Raw genomic sequence first — 24,978 nt, 5'->3', positions numbered from 1 at the left:
GTTAGGTGATGTTTGCAAAAGGCGCGAAAGTCATGAGGGTAAGTAAAGTTTCCCCTATATTTTAATATTCCACCATCTTCATATGTAAACTCAAACTTTAATTAACTCACCACATGGAATTTTTAATTGAAATGAATGACAGATGAGTTAAAACTCATATTCAGTTAAATTACGGAATCACCAATTATTCTAAAAATTTAAACAGATAAATATAAATTTAATTTAATTTATATTCTAACTGAGAATTGGTTCTAAAGATTTATACATTACGCGTAATTTGAATACAAATTGAGGGCAAGACAGGACTAGTGTGTGTTTATATATATTGAATTTAAGTTTGGGTTTTATTGCTCTAAAATACAAAAGCTTTGAAAAAGTTAATATGGTCAGTTTGAAAATCTAAAAAAAAAGAAAAAGAAAAAGAAAAAAAAAGGGCCTTAGAGAGAGGAGTTATTATTATTATTATGCAAGTAAGAGAGACTATTGATCCTCCATCCATCCATAAAGGCTCTACCAGCTGAGCTACCTACCATCAATTGCTATAGATCCTATGGAGACATCTATTAACCTCAATTTGGAAGATCCTCAATTGTATATATTTATTATTATTATTATTATTATTATTATTATTTTGTGAGTAAGAGAGACTATTGATCCTCTATCCATCCATCCATAAAGGCTCTACCAGCTGACCTATCTTCCATCAATTGCTATAGATCCTATGGGGGCATCTATTATCCTCAATTTGGAAGATCCTCAATTCCATCAATTGCTATAGATCCTATGGGGACATGTATTATCCTCAATTTGTTGGAAGACTATATATATATATATATATAATGAATTTGAATTTTCTTAGTCTTGTGGGAAGTTTGTTTGCTGTTCATGGGTTTGGGTATTGACCTAAATCACAAAAGCAGGATGAAAAAAAAAAAAAAAAAAAAAAAGAAGTTAGGCACTATCCAATCTATTAGACTAATGATGTGATGTCTATAAGACTTCACTGTCCAATCTATCTATAGTTTAATTATGCATTTTTTAAAATATTTGGTTCTCTTCAATATATTTATGTATAAGGTGGACAACTATCAAAAGTTGATACAAAGTCAAAGATGTTGAGGGCCATAAGTTATGAGATTTCGTTTCAATGTGATGTTTGATGAGTCATATATGCTAGGAAAAATTAACATCAACCAACCGACAACCGTAAAAGATTAAGGGAACAGAACCATCTCCACCCCATTTTGGATTGGAAAATAGAGAGATCATAAACCATAAATAAGATATATGTTTCATTAACAAAAAAAATAATAAATATTATATATATTTTTAAAATAATTAAAAAAATAAAATTATAAAAAATTAAAGGGTGGCTAACTACCCTCTTGGGGGTGATTGGACCATCCTAGTTGGAGGCTGGGTAGGCTTTGGCCACCCCATGGCCGGCCACTCTCAAGGGCCCAAAGCCACCCCAGGACCAACGGGAGTAGTTCGGCCAACCCCAATGGCCAAACAAAAAATGAATAATAATAAAAATTATTTGGCCCTTGGAGGTGGCTAGACCACCACTGTTGGGCCTTGTGGTGGCTTCGACCACCCTAAACCGTGGCTTCGGCCATCCCAAACGGCCAGTCTGGGGTGGCCGAAGTCACCCCCAAGCCCAACAGGGGTGGCCGAAGCCACCTCATGGCCCTTGGGGGTGGTCTAAACCACCCCTAGCTAAAATGGGGTGGTCCAGCCGCCCCCAATGGCTAAGATGGGGTGGCCAACCACACCTCTCTTTTTTTCTTAATATTAAATAATATTTTATTATCATTTTTTGTTAGTGGGACAAGTATCTCATTTGTGACTCTAAGATTTTTAAGAAGAAATTCTAACCATGAACTAGATATTCTCCTGTCAATTTTGGACTAGAGAGGATACTATTCCAAAATGTGTTAGGTTATGGGATAAAGCTTAATTAATGATAATGCCTCTCATCTTATAGTGTTCCTTCATATTTCATGCATTTAGATCCTCTCGAGTTCAAATGGACCAGAGAGGAGCCGGTTCTTGTTAAAGTAGGGGTAAAATTGTTCAATTATTTTTTGGACAATTATGTCCCTATGCTAAAGAGAACCGGCTCTCCTCCCGTCCATTTGGACTGGAGAGGATCCCGGTCCATATTTCATATCTTATAAAAATTATGGGTGAAAAAGCGGTTGGTAAAATTTGTTAACCGTCTCTGTTAACTGCTTTTTAAAAGAAAAAAAATGAAGAAAGAAAAAAGAAAAATTAGAAAGAAAAAAAATCTAAAACAACGTCGTTTCATATATATATATAGAGACTATTAGTGGTTTTGAAAAAACTTAAAACCGGTAAATATAACCGCCTTCAATTCAAAAGCAGATAGCGGTTAATCGGCGTTTAATAACGACTTGTCTTTTAAGCCCTAATAAAAACTTCACCAACTCATCAATCTGACTACCCCTAGAGAAAACTCCGACAATTATTCCAACAATGGCATTTTTATTTTATTTTTTCATATATTATATATTTTGTCTTTAATATTTTTTAACAATTTTTTTTTAAAAAAACTTTTATTATAAGTGATTTTGGAGATATTTTGAAAGCTTTTCTAATGTTATAAACTTTTTTGGGAAAAATATAAAAAAGCCTCTCAAACTACCAGTCGTTTTCGATTTAGCCCCCTAATGTTCTAAAAGTGATAAAGTAACCCCCAAACTACCAAACTATTGCATTTTGGCCACTCGTTTAGTCAAAACCGTTAGTTTGGACGGACACTGCAAAACGACGTCGTTTTGTTATGGATAAGTTACTACAATGCCCTTTTATGAAAAAAAAAAAAAAAAAAAAAAAAAAAAGGAAAAATATTTTTTAAAAAAAGCCCCTCAAACTACCAGTTGTTTTCATTTTAGCCCCCTAATATTTAGAAAGTGATAAAGTAGCCCCCAACAAAACAACGTCGTTTTTCAGTTTCCGTCCAAACTGACGGTTTTGACTAACGGAGTAGCCAAAATGCAATAGTTTGGTAGTTTAGGGAGCTACTTTATCACTTTTAAAATATTATGGGGCTAAATCGAAAACAGCCGGTAATTTGGAGGGCTTTTTTATATTTTTTCCAACTTTTTTTCTTTTGTTCTTACCCAAAAGAGTGACTAGTCACTTTTTAAAACTCAATGAATTATCTGTTAAAGCTCTAGACCACATGAACAAAAAATGCATTTGTCCCTAAAAGAATAGCGAGCACAAATGTTGCATTTTTTTTTTTAACAGTTTTGAAATCACAATTTCTTTCAAACCTTACATTTCAAAACTGCTAAACCAAACAAATCTAAATCCGTGAAGTAATTCTAGAGGCCTACTTGTGTCTTATTTGTGTTATACTAAAAATGATGTGGCTATTAAAATCACTATTGGACTTGTGATTTATCATTATTAAGTTTTGATTCAAAAGTATTTTTAATAACCACATCATTCTTTATAAGATACAAGTAAAATACAAATAGGCTGAAATCCGTGTAAGCAAAAATGCGTTCTCAAACATGCTCCCCTTTTCATTTTGGTCGGAAATGAGAAAAATACTGCAAAAATCAAAATAATTTAGAGGCATTTTTTAGTCAATATGCCCAAATCATTTCAATTTTAATGCACAAGAAAAGTAGATTCCGATATGTTTTTTATAATTACCGTCAATAGAAGGCTTTTTTTGTCATATTGTAGGCTCATGGAAATCTTTGGCAAAGAACTGAATCACTTATGAACAGATTATACATTTAAAACTCTCATTCTTGAATAACCCAAGATGAGAAATGAGATTATTAACATTTTCAGAGCAGTTCAATTCAAATGTGCTTTTTATAGGGGGCAATATTTTTCTCTAATTAAACTCATGCACTTTATGCCCTAAAGTTTGAGCTCTTTTTTAATTTAAATCTCAATGTTTTAAAAATTTTTAATTCAGACCTTCCGTTACTAATTTTCATCAAATTAGACAAAAATTTTATAAAATCACATAATTACCGTTTTTTTATTTTTTTTTTATTTCTGTCCTTAAACAAAAATTAGTAACGAAATATCAGAATTAAAAATTTTTGAAACATTAAGGGAGTGCATTATCATTTTTAAACATTAGAGTTCAAATTGAAAAATCTCTAAAACTTCATAAGGCAAAATGAATTTAACCCTAAACTCAATTTAATAAATCAACACGTATTCAAAAACAAACGATTTATATATACAAGCATTTTTATATGCTTTATTAAAAACATATCTAAGAATTAAGTTTATTTTGAATACACGAATTTACTTTTACCTATAATTATCGGGTTAAGTGTTTAAAATAATTGATGATTAAACACAGTATCAAACACGGTATCAGTTTAAATTGATTTGAAAGAATTTTCTCTAAGTGTTTAAAGAAAACTTTATCCTTTTATAAGGTAGGCAGGCTCATGGAAATATTTAGCCTGGAATTAAGGTTTTTTTTTTTTTTTTTTTTGGAAGGGGATAGAATTAAGTCACTTAAAACTATGAACATGCTATAGATTTTTAAATCATTCTTTGAAAAGTGTTGTACACTCTCAAATTAGGATTCAATAGTAATGCATAAAAAATCTAATTAGATATATAAAAAAGACAAATGTTATGCTTACAAAATAATTTACCAAAAAAATAAAATAATTTTCCATATTGAAAAAGACATGAATTCAAATATTGTAAGAGTTTATATATATATATATATATTTTGTAAACTTATGATTTTTTTTTTTTTTTTAAGTCAGTCCAAAAATGAATTAATTAATATTGCAACATTAATCTAATCTAAGACTGACCCATATGCAAATCAAATTAGCCATCCGAAAGGCCTAAATTATGGCCATTAATGTAACACAGCTTGAAAACTTACAAGAAATTCCCATTTATTTTTGCATATTCTCGAATCTCGACCCACAAGAGATCATCAGGACAGCTCATGAACAAACCATTTTATTATAAAATTATAATATCATACCAGTGTATACAAAATGCAGGGAAAAAGAACTCTCGGAAATTAAATCATGTACAAACTGTTAGAGAAAAGATCGAAGATTTAAAAAAGGGGGAAAATTTTAAGCAGAGAAGAAGCCATCAAAAGCAGCGAGACTGATCTGGGTTTTAGGTTCCCGAACCCACTTGGCAAGCGCCATCTTCTTCATCTTCAAGCTCTGAGCCATGGCTGAAGCGGAAGAAATCAAGTGAACAATCTCACAGTACTCTTCTTGATCAGCGGCGCCACCGCCAGCCTTTCTGCTATTCTTGACCCTCCTCTCGTACTCCTCCGCCACCAAAATAGCAATATCCGCCATTTTTTTTTTTTCCTCTCTGAAGAAACTTTTGGGTGAAAAATGTAGTGGGGTTTTTGAAACCTGGGAGTGGTGGACTGTGGACAGAAACGTTGGGTGGGGGACCGTATTTGAAGGAGAAGACAGGGAAGTGGAAAGTGGATAGGGAGTGGATAAGGCTGACAGGTCGCGACGCGTTACATTTGCTTTGTGTTTTTTTAATGATGTTTTATGTAGTTGGTGGTTTTGGACGTGGTTTACTGCTTCCCATGGAAAAGGACGTCGTACGCTACTGTTTAAAATAATCTGGATTGTTTTTTTTTTTTTTTTTTTGTAAGAAATCTGGATTGTTTTTAGGTGGTTGAATCGGGTAGAATTACGTCTAATGAAACGGATATTCGAATTTTTTTTTTCTTTCTTGTGCAAATATGTCAAATTAATAATAATAATTTTGATCTCCATACAATTTTTTTACAAACCAGTCTCTAAAAGTGACGTATTATTTAGCAAGTGATAAACACATTCATTTCCAAGGCATAGTTTAATCAACTGGGGACCGTGCGTTATGAAGCATGGTCACTGTTGGAATTTTCTTTCTCTTCCTTTTTATGGAAGTGTTAAAAAAAAAAAAAAAAGGGGTGAGAAACATATTTTTTTAATATGTAGTATGTGTTTTTCATATGTCGCTTTTAGAAACTAATTTGTAGGAAAACCACATTTTTGAAGAATACAAAGTGGTAGTCAAAACTAACTCTTATATCAGTTATTATTGAAAAAAAAAAAAATCAAAGATTGTTTGAGATTGACACATTAGTATTATTAGATAAAAATATGATATATAGAATTATTCTTAATGTACCACTTAACCTAAAAATTTAAAGTAATATTTATATTAATAATTTATTCTTATGATATATTTTTTGTGCTAGACTTAATTATTATTTTTTTAACAAATAGCAACAATGACATTCTCAAGTTTTTTTTTTTTTATTATTATTATTATTATATGTCCACACAAAAAAGAGAGGAAGATTATAACTTCGCTTCATTACATCTAAGGGTTTTATTTATTATACTTGGGTCAATCAACATAGTCATCTCAAAACAACAATAATTAGATATTTTTATTTGGCTTTTATTGTTAGAATTTTCATTATATATTTAATCATATTCTTTTACAATGGTCTTATAATGTCGGTGAGAAAACCACCAAACGAAACTGTCGGTGCCTTTGTATTGTCAATTTGTCAGCGGCCGCCCACTATATGGTAATCTTGCGTTCTACCACTCGGTTTTTAACAGTAGCTTTTTTTGAAACGTGTCTCCTGATCATTGGCCCTCTACTTTTTAAAAGCGAAAAAAAAAAAAAAAAAAAATTGTATGCCTACACAGTCATGTTCAACAAAAAGATTGTTTCGTTTGTTTAAGTATTTTTGAGTATTTTTTATTTATTTTTTATTTGTAGAATTATTTTGATTTGATATTAAGCTGAAAATAATTTGGAAAAACTTCATTTTGGCCCTCTAAACTTTAACTCGATTTTACAAATCTTCCTTGAACTTTCAAATATTTCATTTTGAACCCCTGAACTTTCAATTACTCTCAATTATAATCTTTCTGTTAATTTTAGCCGTTAAAAATACAAAAAAAAAAAGACAAAAATGTCATTGATTTTCATTTTTTAAAAAATAAAAAAACGTTTTGGAAGTTGGAATTTTATACAAAAGTCAGGAGTATAAACGTTATATAACGTTTAAAATCTGACGGAGGGATCCACATTGAGAGTAATTGAAAGTTCAGGAGTCCAAAATGAGAGATTTTGAAGTTCAGGATGATTTGTAAAATGGAGTGAAAGTTCAGGGGGCCAAAATGAAGTTTCTCCAAATAATTTTAATTTTTTTTTTTTTTTGGGTATTTTTTGTGTTTTGGGTTTTGTGTTTCATATTTTTATAAAATAAAAATATTTAAGCAAAATGACAAAAACCAAATATTATGCCAAGTAATGATAGGAAATATCTTTTTATCTTCTATTTATCTTCTTAAAGTTAATGTGACTTTTAAAATTACCATTATATTAAAATTTAAATATAATTCATCTAAAATTTAATGGTAATTTTAAAAGTCACATCCGCTTTAAGAAGATAAAAAAATAATCCAAATCATTACTTTTTTTTTTTTTTTTTGGGAAAAAAATCCAAATCATTACTCTATTATGCCTCAAGCGCCTGCTTTCCCTTTGTGACAAAGAATGTTAACATTCCAAAGGGCATTCACATGGCCTGTCACAGCCTCAATCATTTCATGTAAAGTTTATCTATCGAAAGTAAATTTTTTAACTATCTATTATGAATCTCAGATAGATTATCATAATAATTGTCTAAATTTACAGATATTCCAGGATTTACTTCTTAAATTGTTACATTTTATCGTAGAAAGTCTTCTTTGTATATACAGTTCTACAAAGTAAAGTACACGTGTGACATTGTGGTTTGACAAGACTGAAAGAGACTTCTATAAATCTTCAGTAAATCGGTTGAAGTATTCTTTAATTTTGATTTTAACAAAGTGTTTTGGACCCGTTTGGCAATGAAGTGGTAGGTGATTTTTTTTGTTTGAAAGTGATTGATGTAATTAGTATAAAGAAGTCTAGAATTTTTTGTATGAAAAAATAAAAAAAGTTGTGTGCTACTATCGTTATTAAATTAGGATTATGATCTTCAAATCTTTATGTATCTTCTGATTGTTTATTTTATTTAACCTTGTCTTTATTTTTAAGTTAAGTCTTTATTTACATATAAGATTCTTTATGATTTAGCTTTAATTTATATTCCAATAAAAATTGCTGGCTCAGCTATTGCTTTCTTATGTAATATATATAATGAATCCTCTATTTAAATGGTCCATGCTATGAATAAAGGAATAAAAAGAATTAATCTCAAATCTTGTATTTAAAAGGTCTAAGTTCCTTTATAACCTAATTTATCCCGTTGCGAACTTAAGTTTGTAACATTTTGTTTTGTAGTTAATTTTTTATTTAAATAGTGATAAGAAAAACTATTGAAGTGATATAAAAAATAGGAATATTAGAGTTGAAAAAAAAAAATTAAACTTTGGCCGGTCCACTGCTAATCGGCCGTAGTAGAGACTTGGCGAGAATTATTTTAACAAAAAGCTAATAATAGTCAAATAAATTTGCCTATTATAAATGCTCGTCACAGTTTCGAGACTTTCTAGAATCTCATACACAATGTCACCTGTATAATTACCCCCACCCCACACCCACCACAAAAATAAAATAATAAACGTTTTTCTTTCAATTAATTATATTCATCTTACTTTTTTATATTTCTAACATTCTTCTATTTCTATATCACATCAATCACTTTTTTATTATTATTCAAATAAAAAAAATCACTACAAAACAAAAAAATTTCATTTTTCATACTAAACACTTACTTTTTCACTTTTTCAAAAAGATCATTTTTTTTTTTTTAATTAATCAATTTTTGCTACAATATCGAACCAAAATCATTTAACAAACACACCCCTATTTTCTTACTAAAGTAATAATTCCATAGCTTGTTGAATAAAAATAATACAAGCGTCGTAAATGTCGAGGAAAAGCTTTACAAACATTTAATGACAAATTCTGAAAAATATATATCTGTGACAAGATTATAGCATGAAATGAAAGTATCACTAATATGCCTGTTGTTAGTTATTGGAGGTAATTTTTATACCTGGTTTGTTTCTTACACTTACTGAAGGGGAAGTAATAGTAAGAATTTCAGAAACGTTTTTTTCACAAATTATCATTCACAATTATACATATATGACCGAATGAAGAGTGCCCTGGAGCTCTTCTTAATAACTGCTAAAAACTTTCGCCCATTTTTTACTCCCTTTGAATTCATAAGAGGCCAAGTGTTTTCAGCTGTTGAACATGCTCCGGGGGAAGAGGTGGGGGAGACCAATCAGATCCTGTCATCTCGCCATCAACATCCTCAACCACATATTCCTAGCATACCAAATTAAACCAGTTTCACCACCAACACCAACGATTATATGATAGTTTTAAACATAAGTGGCAGAAGTATGTCATAACTGAGTAACGCTAGATAATATATCTTTATCCTACAATTGTCCAACATTGCTGATGGAGTATAATATATCTTTATTCTAATGCCAACACTTCTAATTAGACCAAAAACTGGATCCTTTTTGCCATAGCCCCTCCTAAAAGTTAATTTTTCAACAAATTCGCTCTTATATGCAGCTATAACTTGAGCTTAGTGCACCATTGACTGTTATTGAGTCTATCAGCAAATAGAGAAAAAAAGAAGAAGAAAAACACGAGACGGGTCATCTGTACTCACCTTTGTTAGCATCCTTTTCGCAAGTATGTGATAATGCCGTTGCCAGATTCGCTGTCCAACCATTGTAGCCACCAACACGCTGTAGAATATCCCAATCACAGTAAAAAGTCCCAGAACAATCAAAGCCATTATAAATAATAATGGTAGCCCTGCTTCACCAGCACCTCCTAAGCAACCACATTCAGTTGCCATACCAGCACAACTTTCAAAGCATGTGGTACAGTCAGTCCACATACAGAGAGTACCAGGTAAGTGACAATCTGCACACACACTGCAACAACAGAGAGAAAAATTGAATCCCCTCATTCACCACTGATCTGAATTTTTTATTTTTACAGAGGTAATAAGCACACAACATATATAGCTTATGAATTTACGTAAACATCAAATGCATTTCTTATGTACAGGTATTAATGAATTTACATAAACGAGATTTTTACGAGGAAACCCTTTCAAAGTAAGTCACAAGGCCCAAAACTTCAAGACTTCATTTCTCAAACATCGGTAGCAAGACAAAACCTTAAAAGGATATATTCATGTCATTTTGAGGTTTAGAGCGAAGGTCCATCTAGCCAGCATCATATAGGGGTTTAGCATCAAGCAAAAGGCCTAGCCAGCCCACCAAAGCCCATTTACAACATTTACCAGTCTCCAACACATACCTGCCACCTGCCCACCTTAAAAAAAAAACAAAAAACAAAAAAACACCAGAGAACAATGTGGCTGCTGTGACAGCAAATCCCCCGTGCTCGTTGCCAACACAGTTATCACAGACAATGCTGGTGAGTACACCAGCTCAACAGCAACGGATCCACTATCACCAGTGGAAGCACCTGGTATGAAGAAACCAATCTGCCACCACCAGCTGAAGCCGAAGCCGAAGACGAGAGACACTTACGAGGAGACAGAGAAGCCAAAGTAGCATAAGAGGGTGCGATTGAGGAAATGGGTTTGGTGACAGAGTTGAAGTTGGTTGTCGCTCACGGAAGTGTGAAGCGCTTCTCAACTAGCATTAAACATTTTCCACGCTCTCCCTTATGGTTTTTGCAGTCAACAGAAATTATTTTCGGATTGACCAACCATTTTACGCCGCACCAAACACACAAAAGATGAGAAAACATTTTACACCAAAACAAACGCGACCTTAGTGACTGTAGAGTTTCATTATATGTGCATTGAATGTAAGTCTGAATAGCAAAAAGGCAACCATTTTGGTTGGTGTGTTGGGGGGATCAACGGCATGAATAGACATACAAGCATGTATTGATTCTCATAAAGCACTAAAATCATCCTGGCATTCAACTCTTCCCCTCTCACTTACACATTACACAAAGGCATAACTGAGGACAAGGTAAGAAAAAAAGTAGAATAAACTGAAAGAATCACATGGTAATAATTAAAATGATTTAGCAGCAAACTTGACAGCAAGTCTTAAATAATCATCAACAACCAAGTCCAAGATTCAAAAACACACAGCAGAATCATACCCAGGTTGACAGCAACAAAGGCATAATTCTCGACAAGGCTGAGCCAAATCATTGCGCACTCGTCGATCATAACAAGTAATAAAGCACCCAGACAGCCCAAGCAGTGCAAAAAACAATAGAGCTCCTGTAATCAACAATAATGGTGCACGAATTACCAACACTAATAACAGCATTCAAATATTCATGCAAAAAGGTAAAGTGACAGTCAATACATATAGCCTTGTCATCAGTCTCAAATGAGCACATAGACACTTCCTACCATCAATGACTATTCAATTGATTAATTGATAACCATTTCCCAAGCTAAAAGATGTCCAAAGATTCTAGTCGTAAGGAAATTCACCAGTCATCAACTACCAATAAAGGTCAATTACTGCACCTCCACTTTGCCACATCTACCATTTACTTGGCACAAAAAGATAAGTTTTGAGTGTTGTAAACGTCATAATTGGTTGTCATAGAACCTGTCACCATTTTTCTGTAAAATAACTAATAACTTTATTCTATACTTTGGAGCATTAATAATGCATGAAAATCGTCCCAACATGTTCTCAGGTCCCCCCTGACCCTATAAATACAATCATCTTGGTCAGACTCAATGTACTATGTTGTAAATATATGCAAGCGACCACAGAAAAATATATGACCAATTCACAATGCAGATTAATGAGTGACCCAAGATAAAATCACATTAATGAATTTACAAGGACAGTATATTGACCAGCATTGTTCATGATAAACATACTGCTATATACTTTTAGAAATATTAGTAAGGCTCTTAAGATCTTACCACATATGTAATAGAAACTAAGCTCACTATCGAAACCCCACGCCTGACGAAGCCAGAATTGCTTGAAACCATCTATAAAATACACCAAATATGCCAGTGAAGCAATCACCTGCATAAAATGGACATATAGACATAGGAACCAAAATATCAATTATGCAAGTTATCAAGAATGAAAGAATAAAAAACTCATCTAGAACTAGAGAGAAAATGGCGTACAAGCTGAACGGCCAGAAATATAAATATAATATCTCTTGTCACAAAGAATCGAAATTTCAAGGTTCGCCATTTCCTATCAGCAGCAACATGAACTCTCAAATGGTAAGGGGCCTTGCAGGTTGTGCAATGAGCAAAAGCAAACCCTTCCTGCAGAAGTTAACATGAGATTCGGATAAATTAAACATAATAGCAGCAATTCCTAAGGAACATGAAGATACATGCTGCAGAAGTTTGTGTTAATGAGCAGCTTATGCAAAGATCATCAAAAGCTTAACTCACGGTAGATAATCTTACTATAACACGTACATCCATCATGAAATTGGCAATTCATACATGTAATAACATAATTTGTGTGTGTTTTATGTGTCTATTCACATGTGTCATGGGGCCTGGGATTCAGCTTGCCAACATGACAGTTATCATACCGTGCAATATGTTGCAAGGTGAACCTCAATTCACTTTAGCAAGCAACAAGAAAATTTCACTTCATTAGCCTTCATAACAGATTTCCACATGCAGCCAGTCACATTTATGTGAACATGAATAAAAACATGATTCTAGTTTGCAACTTTTCTTCCCCATCTTTGTACCCGAAAACAATTACTTTCAGAAATTTCTAATAAAAAAATTACTTATCCTTTAAAATAAAATAAAAACCATGAAAGTCTGCTGGTCTATTGTTAGAGGGCAAAGTGGGTTTAAACCCAAAAATGTTAACACCCCTTCTATCTCTCTCTCTCTCTCTCTCTCTCTCACAGAGAGAGAGAGAGAGAGATTAAAAAAATAAAAAAGGAAAAATTAAGATCACTTTTGCAGAAAATGTTCCTTAGATAGAACAAAACTTTTTTTTGATAAATAAATAATTCATTGATAAGCGCAGAGGGGGGCAACCCTAGTACACGGATTGTACACAAAGAAAGGCCCCACTATAGGCAAAAATAAGAATAAAAATCCACAAATTAAGGCAAAGTAGAAAATTAGGAAACATTAAACATCCTGGCCCAATTGAATAGGGTCTTGACAAACACGTTTTTCAGCTCCAACTTAAGAATAGTGATAGTGGTGTAGAGTATACAATTGAATGAAACTTTCAGACCACTGACAGATGAGTACATGCTCTGACGCATATTAGACATAAATGACTAGAGGTCTTAGAATTTGATAAATATGGAAAGATCATATACTGACCAGCAACACTGGGGTTCAGTAATTTAGTTGGATTACAAGTAACTCACATAACATGATCTAACATTTTTTTTTTTGGGACGAATAACATGGTCTAACATATTAGCTATTCTTGAATCAATGACTAGCATAAGAAACCTTGGAATGACTATGCTCCAATTGGTAGTTTGAATAAGAAGGTGGAAATAGGAATAGGACCCATACCCTTACAGCTCGCCAATGATCCAAACATTCCCGGTGTACATACTTTGAAGTTCCTTTGCACTTGCAAGGAGCTATAAAATCCCTACCTGAATGAAAAGGCGACGATCACAAGCTGATGAGCCTAAATTGTCCCACTAAACTCTAAAACACATTTAAACAGCAATCAAAGAAAAGGATATATATATATAAAGCAAAAACTAACAACACGAATATATTCATGACCCATAATTGTACAAAAATTCTACAATATTAACATTTAATCAGAGAAATCAGCGCAGTTCTTTTCACCAACGGACATAATTAAGAGAGACTCACATAGAACTTTTTTTTGGTAAGTAAAATTGTATAAAGAGATTCACATAGAACTGAAGTACTGCTTTCATGGTTTTTCCTAATCTTTTGTCTGGGTGCTGAGAAAATTAAGAGCAAGCAATGGTAATTTCATATTAAGCGCTCATCCTAGCTAACTCAAATGCAATTGGTCCCCTTAGTTCACTCAAATTTACATTTTTAGAAGGCAAAAGCAACAATAAACAAATACACGATTCAACTCCTAACTTCTATTCAGTTCCTCGAGCAAAACCCAATACAGTGTTGCCCCTAACAATTTGCAAAAAGTTACATTAGCCTGATACCTTTTCTCCTACAATTCACGTTAATGTAAAAAAACTTCACAGAAAATTAAGAAAATCAATTTTTTTTTTTTTGGGAATTCGGTGCTCCACCAAACTGAAACCTAATTCGATGCATTTCGAGAAAGAAATATGACCTATCGAACCAGAAGCGAAAGTTTAAGGAAACAGAATGGGAAATTACCATCAGTTTCGAGGCAAATTCTGCATTGAATTTGTTCGCCCGGGCCGGCCTCGAGGTCGATCTCGCCGGGCTCGGCGATCGGCGACGGAGGGACGAGAGGCGAAGAGTCCGAGTGATCCACCATTGGATTGCGAGAGAGAGAGAGAGAGAGAATAAGCTGTCGAGAGAATTGTAGGGCAATGGGTTTCCGCCTCAAACTATGAATTCATGAACAAAAACCCTAATTCCTAATTCCCTCTCTCTCTCTCTCTCTCTCTCTCTCTCCGTGACTCTCTCTATGCGTGTAGGTGCGATTGTGCGTTGGTCTCAGAAGAAACTCAACATCGATGACGCTTCTGATGACACGAGGAAACACAAGAAAGTCTCTGTAATCGTGATGGTGGAGTTTGGAATTTGTGGTTTTACGAATTTGGACCTTTGCTTTTTTCGTTTGACTAGTTTGTCCCTTCACCTCAATTTTTTTGGTGACTGAAAAAGTACAGAGTGAATTTTTTTATAAAAAAAAAATATCAATCCCTCAAAGTATTATTTTAAAAATTCTTTTAAATTTTAGGAAAATTTTCAATTTTAACTTTTGAATTATCACGCGTTTAGATAAAACACTTTAAATTTTAAAAACTCTCAATCTAACCTCATGAACTTTCAATTTGATTCAATTGACCTCATCTGTCAGATTCAGTCGTTAACCCCTAACAGAAATTACTAAAAATACCAAATTACTTTTCGAGTTTCTTTTTTTATTTATTGTAAATTTGACAATTAAGGGTAAATTTAAAATTTTATAAAAAAATTCAGAGCTATAAAGGTCATTTTATCACATTTGACATTTAAAATTTGACAGAGAAATACATTGCATCAAATTGAAAATTCATAAATTTTAAATAAAGTTTTCCCTAAATTTTAATATTCAAAGTTTAAAAAGCGACGATCATTTCCTACAAAGTAACAAATTGTGACAATTTAATCCATCCGTTTCAGTTTTTCCGTCTTTTTTAACCCGACTTTTTAACCACCTAAACTCCAAAAAATGGAATGCTTATGAAATTAAGTGTTAAAAAAATAAAAATAATAAATAAAGGTAGTCAAAACGGGTGTACATTGCCTATTTGCCTTAGAGCATTCACATTGGCTCACCAAAATATCAGTTTTTTCTATTTTATCTATCAATTTTTTAAAAGTAACTACATCCAACTTAGTATTTTAACTATCAATTTTTAATATTTTATTTAAAATTTATTATTTTTTATTCCTTATGTAGTTCTACGAGAAATGAGATAAAAGTTTAAATGATTTTTTATTAAATAAGAGATGATGAAATTATTTTTTTATTAATAAAATTATACATTGTACTGTAGCTCCTCAACAAACTCTCGAGCTAAATGTGAATGTTCTAAGACGGCCAACAGGTGATGTAACGATTAAGAAAAAAGCGCTAGCCATATCTGCGCTATTACCTCAAAATGATTAGTCAATTTGGAGCTTTCCTAGAATTCATTATAAAGCCCAGTTTCACTTAGCAAAGTAAAACTTAACACTTATGACTATATTTATAAACCACCCACTTTATATAAGCTTCTTCTCATCTTCTCAGTATGGGATCGGAGTGTTACAAGTAATCTTTGACTCACCACCTCCACCATCACTCTACGCAATGGGCGGTTTTGAGATACCGCCCACCGGTCCAATGCGGGCGCAAATACCCACACCAAGATTGAAAAAGGACAAATTAAACTGGATGACACGTCACCCACACTACTTCTAGGCAAGGCTCGTAGATATGGCATTAGAAAGCACAAATCAAACAATGGTCAACAATTGCATCATTTTGCAGGTAAATGGTAACACCCATAAAAGAGTTAAAATGAAGCTCATTTTCCTGAGGAAATTTGGAAAGGAGAAAGAAAATGACACCATAAAATTACTAACATTGATTGGGATGTGGTGAGTAGCAACAGCCGTTAGAGGGGGAGGTGCGACGGTGACCGGTGAGTGGCGTAATCGAATGAGAAAATGAAGCTTTCAGCCTTCTCTAATACCTATATTATCTTTAACCTTACCTTAAAATAACGTCATTTTGATATTAAACACTAAAAATGTGTCGTTTTAATATGCAATTTATATTTATATATAAGGATAGACGGAGATGGTTAATCCTTGCCGTCAAGATAATAGGAAAAAAATCCATTCAATACTCTAAAGGATTGGCGAAACTTGGTGGGCAGGCCAAATATAACTGACTTGGAGTGCACTCAATAAAAATCGTTTATGATTTGTCATGGTTATTTCTTATTTACTTAAAGAAAAAATAATAGGAATATTTTTATAACTTATAATAAAAATATTTATTTATTTATTATTTTTTCTATTTCTTGAGGGATCATTAACTGTGTTCGTGCTTAGAACCGGTCGACCTTCAGTAATTAATTTTGCTTGATTTTACGAAAGCATTAAAGGACCAAAAAGAAAAGGCAATATAAGCATTTAAAAAAACAATTGTCCATAAAATATGGGTCAATTAGCACACTATATTTTCATATGTCTCGTTTCTACCTAACGATATCTCTATCCTTTTTTGAATTTAAGTATCCCAATTCTCTATGTAGGGCGGTGGCACCACCTCCAAAGTGAATCGGTCCGCTAAGTTTAAAAATAGTGGTGTTTAAAAGGACGGTCAACAATTGTTTCGTATTTGTTATGTCCGTTCATATGGGTTACGAATTAATGAGTAAATTTTCTGCTCTTAACTCCCATAAATGAATATCATATTTGCTATTCACACATATGGGAGTGAATAACATAATATGATTAGGCATATGCCAATTATACCTTCCTCCCCATATGTACATATGGGAGTGAATAACATAATATGACTAGGCAGAAGCCAATTATACCTTCCTCTCTATGAGAGAATGGTACGAAAATTTTGGATTTTCTAGTGATAGCCTCGATAACTATTACCATGGAATTGAAGATTTATAATTATTTGCCCTTTGCAGTGGCACCGTTCACTTACCCTTCACAGTGGCATCGCTCATTTGCCATTCACAGTGACAGTGGCATCGTTCATTTGCCTTTCACAGTAACAATGACACCGTTCATTTGCAGTGACACCAATCACTTGCCTTTTACAAAGGCACTGATACATTTGTCCATCAGGTTTTGCTACAGTTTTTGTTGACACTACAGTTTTGCCACAATTTCTGCCGACACTACAGTTCTTTACTTTTACTGTTAACTTTCTCAATGTAATTTTTATTTACCCATTGGATTTTGTCTATAAAAAGGACAAATCCCCCTCATTGTAGGGCATAAGTTTTCAGCCTAAACACTGAACTCATTCTGCATTGCCTAATATTTGTAATCTGTTATGTTTTTGTGTACTTTCGCTACTTCTAAACTACGTTTGAATCTGTAAGTACTCATGTTAATCAGATCTTTTGATATCTTTTCATTATCAATCTTTTCCATTTATTTTTTATACGCTATAATTTCGCATTTACTCTGAAAATTCTTGCATCATGCTTATTTTACTTGCAATTACCACCTACATGGATGGTTCTACTGCTTTATATTCATCTTTATTTTCAATTAATTTCAATTATTTTCATCTTCATTAGCCCACTTTGGTATCAAAGCCCACTATATATAAGACTTTATTTCTATGTGATTCATGCATTTAACATTGGCTAATTTGGCTTGGTGGTTTGTAACATCACTAAAACATTAAATTGACATTGTGTCTCCACTATCTAGCTATGAACATTATTTCAAAACAATGGAATTCAATTCATTTGTATTTGTTTCATATTAGAATTCAGTTTTATAAATAATTGTATTGCCAATGTATATAATTTAATTTGTATTTTCACATTACAATCTACAAGTGTAATTAAAAAATTGGATTAAGTCTATGTAAAAAACTCATGAAAAATTTTAAAAACTACAACCCACATAAATTATAAAAAAAAGCCCAAAAGAAATCAAAAAATAAGGAATAAAAATAACTCAAAATGCAAAACGGATTTGCTGACACATATATTGAATGAAGAAAAAAGGAATATGGGGGATTTGTCTGAGCCCGGGTTCGAACCGGGGACCTCTAGTGTGTGAGACTAGCGTGATAACCGACTACACCACCCAGACTAGACCGCTTTTGAGACTTTGCTGCCATTAAAAAATATACCAAGTATTAATTAGAAACTGTAACCTTCCTTTCCCCCTAGCCAAACAGTACAAGTTTGTAGTACTTGTACGGTTGTGCATCCTCCTAATCTCTGATTCTGAAGCCCTTCTCATCTCCGTCTCCAATGGCGAAGACGCCCAAAACCAAAAAGCGAAAGCTTGTCAAAAAAGTGAAGGAAGAACCATCACCAGAACAACGAATTGACAACACCACCAACAAAAAACTCAAAACCATAAAGCACGAAAAGCCCCAACCCTCAACGCCTACTCCACAACCACCCCAAAACACTGATTCCGGCTCCGACTCAGACTCCGACTCCCTCCCGAGACTCCTTGAGCCTTACTCCAAAGACCAGCTCCTCGACCTCATATCCGGGGCCGCCCAAGAGATCCCCGCCCTCCTCCGCCACATCCGCCACGTGGCCGACCGCGACGTATCCCACCGCAAGATCTTCGTCCACGGCCTCGGCTGGGACACAACGCGCGAGATCATGCTCTCCGCCTTCGAGCCCTTCGGCGAGATCGAGGATTGCACTCTCGTTCCCGACAAGGCCACCGGAAAAGCCAAGGGATATGGCTTCGTTTTGTTCAAGACCCGCAAGGCCGCCGACAAGGCGCTCCGTAATCCTAAGAAGAAGATTGGCAACCGCATGGCCTCGTGGCAGCTGGCCTCAGTGGGCCCGGGGGCTCCACCGGACGTTTCTGCGCGTAGGATCTACGTGAGCAACGTGCCACCCGACTCCGACGCCGAGAAGCTGAGGCAGTTCTTCTCGAAGTTCGGGGAGATCGAATTGGGTCCGTTTGGGTTCGATTCGAGCACCGGAAAATTCAGAGGCTTTGCGTTATTCGTGTTCAAGAGCGACGCCGGTGCGAAGAATGTTCTGGAAGAGCCGTACAAGTTGTTCGAAGGGCACCGATTGCATTGCCAGAAGGCGACCGAAGGTAAGGGCAAGAATCCGGTGCAGGCACAGCCACAGTCACAGCCACAGCCACAGCCACAGCTGCCGGTGCGACCACCTCCGGCTTTGGCGGCGGTGGCCACGGCGCAGAACCTGGCTATGTTTGCACAGCATCCGTGGTACGGCGGGTTCGCCGCGAATCCTGGAGCATTGAACCCGGCATTGATGGCCGGGACGTTGAACCAGGGGTTGATTCCGACAGCTCAATCGGTCCTTGGTTCGTACGGCGGGTCGGGTACGAGTATGCAGCATGTGTATCCGAACACGCAGATGGGGCAACCGGGTGCGGGTTCTGGTGGGTCTGTCAGTGGGTATCCGTCGTATATGTGGTATGATATATTTCAATTGAATTTCTTATATGTGATTTTCATGTTTATAGTTCTTGATTTTGCTTTGTCTGCAATTTTGGTTTTGATTGTGGATACTTTTATAATAACCACTTGGATGGAAGTAAATATTTTGTCCGGTGATGTCATCTTTGCTCTTTTATTCAATTGGTTCGTAGATTTAACATATCTAGTTTTGTTATAACGATTTCTACTCATGGAAAATGGGATTTAGCGCTTGTAGATTGTTGTGAAAGCTGATTTTATGGTCAAAATCAGGGTGCAGGATTTGCCACATCTAGCTTTAATTAGGTAGTGGGCTTGATTTTAGTCTTATGATGTGATTAGTTTTTCATTAAGTTTGTTAAGAATCGAAGCAGAAATGCACCCTATGGCTTTACAAGTAGATGTAGATTATGAATTTCATATACCAATGAAGATGTCTTTTTTAGCAGGATGACAATTCCTGGTATTGCCCTAAAAACTATGCCATGTAATTGGCTAATCTGTGACTCTGAACAACTGTGTTAATAGGTAATTTTTTACTGGCTAGTATAGCTTGGAGATATTTCATTGCTCTAATCTCAAAGCCGCCATTTTTTTTTTTTAAGTGTGGCTATAAATAATGCTTTTATGGGTTATTGTCCCTTTCAAGAAATTTTTTTTTATTTTTTTTTATCTTTATAAGTAATCAATACATATCATTAAAAGTGTTGAGTATATAACAAGTATATAAAAGGAAACACTTAGCTAGAAGGAGCAAAAATAATAAAAAAATCACTATAACTAATTTTCGCCAGAAAAACATAAGCAATTGTCAAAAGATACCAAGTTTTGAAGAATAAGAACTTAATCTCCTCTAATGTCCTCTTTCGGTCCTCAAAACTTCTATTATTCCTTTCCTTCCATAAGCACTATAATATTCCGCACAACAACATTCTGCATATCTAGGCATAACCCAAGACAGTCCAAAATGACTGAAAAAGGCGATTCAAATCGCATAAGCCATGTCACAATGAAGAAGAAGATAGTTCATAGACTCCCTATTCCTCTTGCACATGCAACATCTGTCCACCTCAATGACACGTCTCTTCTTGAGGTTATCCATGGTAAGGATCTTACATAGAGCTGCTAACCAAGCGGAAAAGGCGCCCTCAAAGGAGCCTTAGTCCACCAAACACTTTTCTATGGGAAGCGGCTACAAACCAAAAAACAATAGAAGGATTTAACGTTAAACAATCATCTTTTGGAGGGGACTCATCACAGCTTATTTTTACTTTCCGTCTCACTCTAGATCAATACAACACCCATTCAAGAAATTATCACTTTCAGTTTTACCTTAAATCACCCTATTCCTTGCTTCTTCCTTTCTTGTTAATTTCCTGTAGCTCCTTGTAAATCTTATGCTCTTTTCATCCACGACTTTGTCCTTCCTGGACTTGTTTTTAGTTAATATAATTCAATCATTTTTGGCCTTATCTTGATGATGAACTGTTTTCTGAATTCAATATTTCCCCACTTAAGTCCCCCATTGTTGATGCTCTATACATATATTAAAAATATTGATCATATGATTTCGTTATGCATTGCTTGAAATCCTTAATCCTGTCCGAAGTAATATCTTTATCATTTGTTTGGAACTTTACTTGGAAAACATTGAGGTAATCTCAAACTTCAGCTTTCAGATTTAAAAGTTCACGATGAGACTTGTTCTTTATTTATCTTATTACATGCATTATTGTAACCAAAACACCAATGATATGTCTACACGAGGCTTCTTTTGTCATTAAGGCTTCCATGCTGCCACCACCACTTTACTCCTTTGTAGTGCCATCACCACCACAACATTGATTCTTTTTGAGTTCCTATTGGTTTTAACCCAAAGAAATTCGAGGTAAGCAAATAAGAAGATTTCTTGCAGGGTCTAAACTAAATAGCAGAAAACAAAATATTTTCTCCAAAAATTACTTATAAAAAAAAAAAAAAATTAAAAAAAAATTCTCCAAAAAAATTTTGTATTGAAAACATTTTGGTTAGGAAAAGATTTTACGTCTTATAAGCTCTTTATAATTCTTTTATAAGTAGATGTGGTAGACCATTATGTTCAAATCATCTTTCCATTTGTATCATTCTTACATAGTGTGTTTCTGTGTTGTTTTCCAGTCGTGAGAATTATGGTGTGGGTTTTCAGCATCAACCGCCTATGACATAAGATAGAATAGAAATGCTTTTCATCTTTGGCGGCATCCCATGTCCCTCTCTTTCAAAATTTTCCTTTTTTAAAAAAATAAAATAAAATTTGTAGTGTCTTAACCCTTTTCATCTTTTTGTTTACTTGTGTTGGTTTTATTATGAATAATTTTTTACATGTTCCCCCCCAAAGAAAGAGCAGATGCACTGATAATATTTGTAAAAGATTTTAAAATTTCTTTTTGATGCTTAAACTGACCACTAACCAACCTTATTTCTTTTTAAATAATTTCCTGCAAACTGTATGCAATTTCTACATATTGGATATGGTAAATCATCCAGTCGGGGCTGATTTTGACTTACAAATATGATAGAGTTGTTTTAGTACCTAATTTTTTGTTCCTTCTTTTTGTATGAGTGTCTTTCTTGCTTTTATTTTTTTCCTTTGCCTCCTTGATCTTTCTGCTAGTTCTGTTTTATTCTATATTCAAAAGCTTTAATGTTGTTTAGAGATTTTACTAAAAAATATTTTAGAGGGGCCAGTTATCATTTTCATTGTTTTACTGCCTTACATGCTTGGGCTCCATATTGCAGATGAAGTGCTGCTGAGCTTGAGGATTGATATTCTAAGAGCTTGTTCTGGGTCAACTGTCGCTTGTTGTGGAAGTTTTTCTCATAGGGAGCACTTTTGAACTTTAATACGATTATTCTATTATTTCCTAACTTAATAATTTAGCTTAACTTCTTCTTCTTCCTCTTTTTTTTTTAATTAATTATTTCTTAAATATTAACTGTTTTCAGTTTTTCTTTTCTTTCCTTCGGAGGCATTTTGAATTCTTTATTATTTCTGATAGACGTGTTTTTGTTCTCTCCCACTTTCTTTGTGATATTTGCTTATAGATGTGATGCTTTTGGATCGTGGGGGAAGAATTTGATTTGGTTTGGAAGATTCAGCCTCATTTTTTCTAAGTTTTTTATATTGCAAGGATTTCTTTTTTTCAATGGGATGGACCGTGGGTGATAACATTCTATCCCCCCCAAATCCCAAAAAAAAAAGGACCCTACAGTCCTCCTTTTGTTGTGAGAACTCCTCACATTATAAAGTTTTCATGGAATGCAGTTACTTTTTAGAATTTAATGTTGATATTCTTCAGTGTTCACTAAAATAATAGCTGCAGGTTTCTAAGAGCATCCACAATGGATTCTTTAAATTTCTATTTAAAATAGATATTCAAAGCTTTTTTTTTTTTTTTTTCTCTATTTTAGTTATGGTTTTTCAAATGCATTTCTATCCGGTTATGCATTCTTTCTCTTTAGCATTTAAATTTTCTTTATTTTTTAATTATTTTATTTTATTTTTATTTTTATTCTATCTTTTTTTTTTTCTTTCTTTTTTTTAATCCAAACACTAAAGAGAAAGAGGGAGATAGAAATAGTAAAGAGAGAGTGAGAGAGAAAAACATAAAATACTTATGCATTGATACATAGTGCTTCTCCATTTGGAGAAACACTTGGCTCAAATGCATTTGATTTAGAGAATTGGATGGATATATTTTTTGGGATGCATTTTCACTCACTTTTACCTCTTATATAGTCATGCTAGTGTTGGTTTGGATATGTGATTGATATATGATAATCATCCAGAGTTATGAAGATGAATGTTCTTTCATAAACTCTTGTACAACTGCCACACTATTGGATGACATGTCAATAAATATCAATTTTTGGATCAGCACCTATAAAAATATAGTAAGGGCTGATTTTTATTGGTACATTATTCAGTTGTATGACAGTTGTACATGAGTCTACTAAAATAAGTGTAGCTTTCCTCTTTTGGGAGTAAGTGTAGCATTCCTCTTATGCATTTACCAAGAATAGAATACTAGATAATTTTAGCAACAGTTACCCTTTTGATTGCATAGAAGTGGGCATTCATAAATGAGTAATTCAATTTAGTAGACTCATGTACAACTGTCATACAACTGAATGATGTACCAGTAAAAATCAGCCCTTGGATCAGCACTTGTAAAAAATACAGGTGTTGATCCAAAAATTGATATTTGATGTATCCAATTGTGGTTTTAAAAGCCCCTTATGGGTGTGAAAAACTTGTGTAAAGAAATGGGAATAAGGGTAAGCATTATTCGATGCTTAATGCCAATGTAGTTAAAATATACCCACATTTTGTGGGTTTTCATATGTAGAATTTATACGTGAGTCTAAACTAGGTTTTATTGAGTTGTGTTGATCAACAGGTTCATTAATTCGAATGTGCATATTTTGTTTTGTCATTAGAAATTGATTGTCAGTAATTTTGTGCTCAATGGGATCTTTCAAGGTTACTGATGATATGAATGGGTTATTGATGATTTGAATGGGTAAAATTTTTCGAGAGGCATCAAGACTTTTATACCTAATTACCTGTTTTTATCGTTTTTCAATGATTAATTATTTTTTCGTATTTTATACTATGCTTTGAACTTTATGATGGGGAAGAAAAATTACATATTGTATAGTACTCTTTGCATAAAACAATAAATATATTCGAATTTGGAAAGCCAGCTATTTGAAGTTGGCAAGAGACAATCGATCCATAACATGGGTTAAGTTCTTGTCTTTTTGGGTAGGCTTTAATCAGTTCTTCGTAGGAATAAATGTTTTTTAATGGATTGTTTTTTAGAAAATTTACCAAATGAAAACTTGCATTTTTAATTGAGAAATGTTAGGTTCGTGTCCTTCTAGTGTTTTTATGTTCCTAAATAGATATTTTTTAAAAATCAGAAAAGAGAAATAAGAACATTTTCTTTTTAACTGTTTTAGAGAATAATATCCACCTAGGACTAAAAGAATGCATAGCATTTTTTTTTTTTAATTTCATCAATTAAGGACTTTGTTATGTCCATTTTTGTCAAAAATGGGATGG

The 24,978-nt window shown here is 33.7% G+C and overlaps 3 protein-coding genes and 1 non-coding gene across 4 annotated transcripts; 1 reads left to right on the top strand and 3 right to left on the bottom strand.

Moving 5' to 3' along the window:
* Window positions 1-4,971: 4,971 nt before the first annotated feature.
* On the bottom strand, window positions 4,972-5,443 carry LOC148583156 (uncharacterized). The gene has a single exon (XM_088511932.1). The coding sequence runs from the start codon at window positions 5,346-5,348 to the stop codon at window positions 5,112-5,114; it is 237 nt and encodes a 78-aa protein (XP_088368058.1). The 5' UTR covers window positions 5,349-5,443; the 3' UTR covers window positions 4,972-5,111.
* Window positions 5,444-9,007: 3,564 nt separating this feature from the next.
* Window positions 9,008-14,745, bottom strand: LOC132166764 (RING/FYVE/PHD zinc finger superfamily protein). Its single transcript, XM_059577644.2, has 7 exons — window positions 14,399-14,745; window positions 13,583-13,668; window positions 12,194-12,340; window positions 11,978-12,086; window positions 11,188-11,311; window positions 9,701-9,971; window positions 9,008-9,342 (listed from the first exon to the last, which is right to left on the bottom strand). The coding sequence occupies exons 1-7, from the start codon at window positions 14,520-14,522 to the stop codon at window positions 9,235-9,237; spliced, it is 969 nt and encodes a 322-aa protein (XP_059433627.2). The 5' UTR covers window positions 14,523-14,745; the 3' UTR covers window positions 9,008-9,234.
* A 3,722-nt stretch (window positions 14,746-18,467) lies between these two features.
* On the bottom strand, window positions 18,468-18,541 carry TRNAV-CAC (transfer RNA valine (anticodon CAC)). Its single transcript has one exon. It is a non-coding gene; the product is annotated as a tRNA-Val (tRNA).
* A 105-nt stretch (window positions 18,542-18,646) lies between these two features.
* On the top strand, window positions 18,647-22,806 carry LOC132166346 (UBP1-associated protein 2B). Its single transcript, XM_059577148.2, has 2 exons — window positions 18,647-19,868; window positions 22,650-22,806. Coding segments are annotated over exons 1-2 (1,164 nt in total). The 5' UTR covers window positions 18,647-18,705; the 3' UTR covers window positions 22,651-22,806.
* The last annotated feature ends 2,172 nt before the right edge of the window (window positions 22,807-24,978 follow it).

The sequence above is a fragment of the Corylus avellana genome, chromosome 11, assembly GCF_965113065.1.
Source record: "Corylus avellana chromosome 11, dhCorAvel1.hap1.2, whole genome shotgun sequence".
NCBI lineage: Eukaryota > Viridiplantae > Streptophyta > Magnoliopsida > Fagales > Betulaceae > Corylus > Corylus avellana.
This window is presented reverse-complemented; position numbering and strand designations above follow the sequence as displayed.

Bases quoted from the DNA above. Each gene is read 5' to 3' on its own strand.
- LOC148583156 (XM_088511932.1), bottom strand. From the start codon at position 5,348: ATGGCGGATATTGCTATTTTGGTGGCGGAGGAGTACGAGAGGAGGGTC.
- LOC132166764 (XM_059577644.2), bottom strand. From the start codon at position 14,522: ATGGTGGATCACTCGGACTCTTCGCCTCTCGTCCCTCCGTCGCCGATC. The intron at 12,341-13,582 runs GTATGGGTCCTA...TAACTTCTGCAG, and splicing joins ATCATTGGCGAGCTGTAAGG to GAAGGGTTTGCTTTTGCTCA. The intron at 9,972-11,187 runs GTATGATTCTGC...CTGTTGTTGCAG, and splicing joins CTTTGTTGCTGTCAACCTGG to TGTGTGTGCAGATTGTCACT.
- LOC132166346 (XM_059577148.2), top strand. From the start codon at position 18,706: ATGGCGAAGACGCCCAAAACCAAAAAGCGAAAGCTTGTCAAAAAAGTG.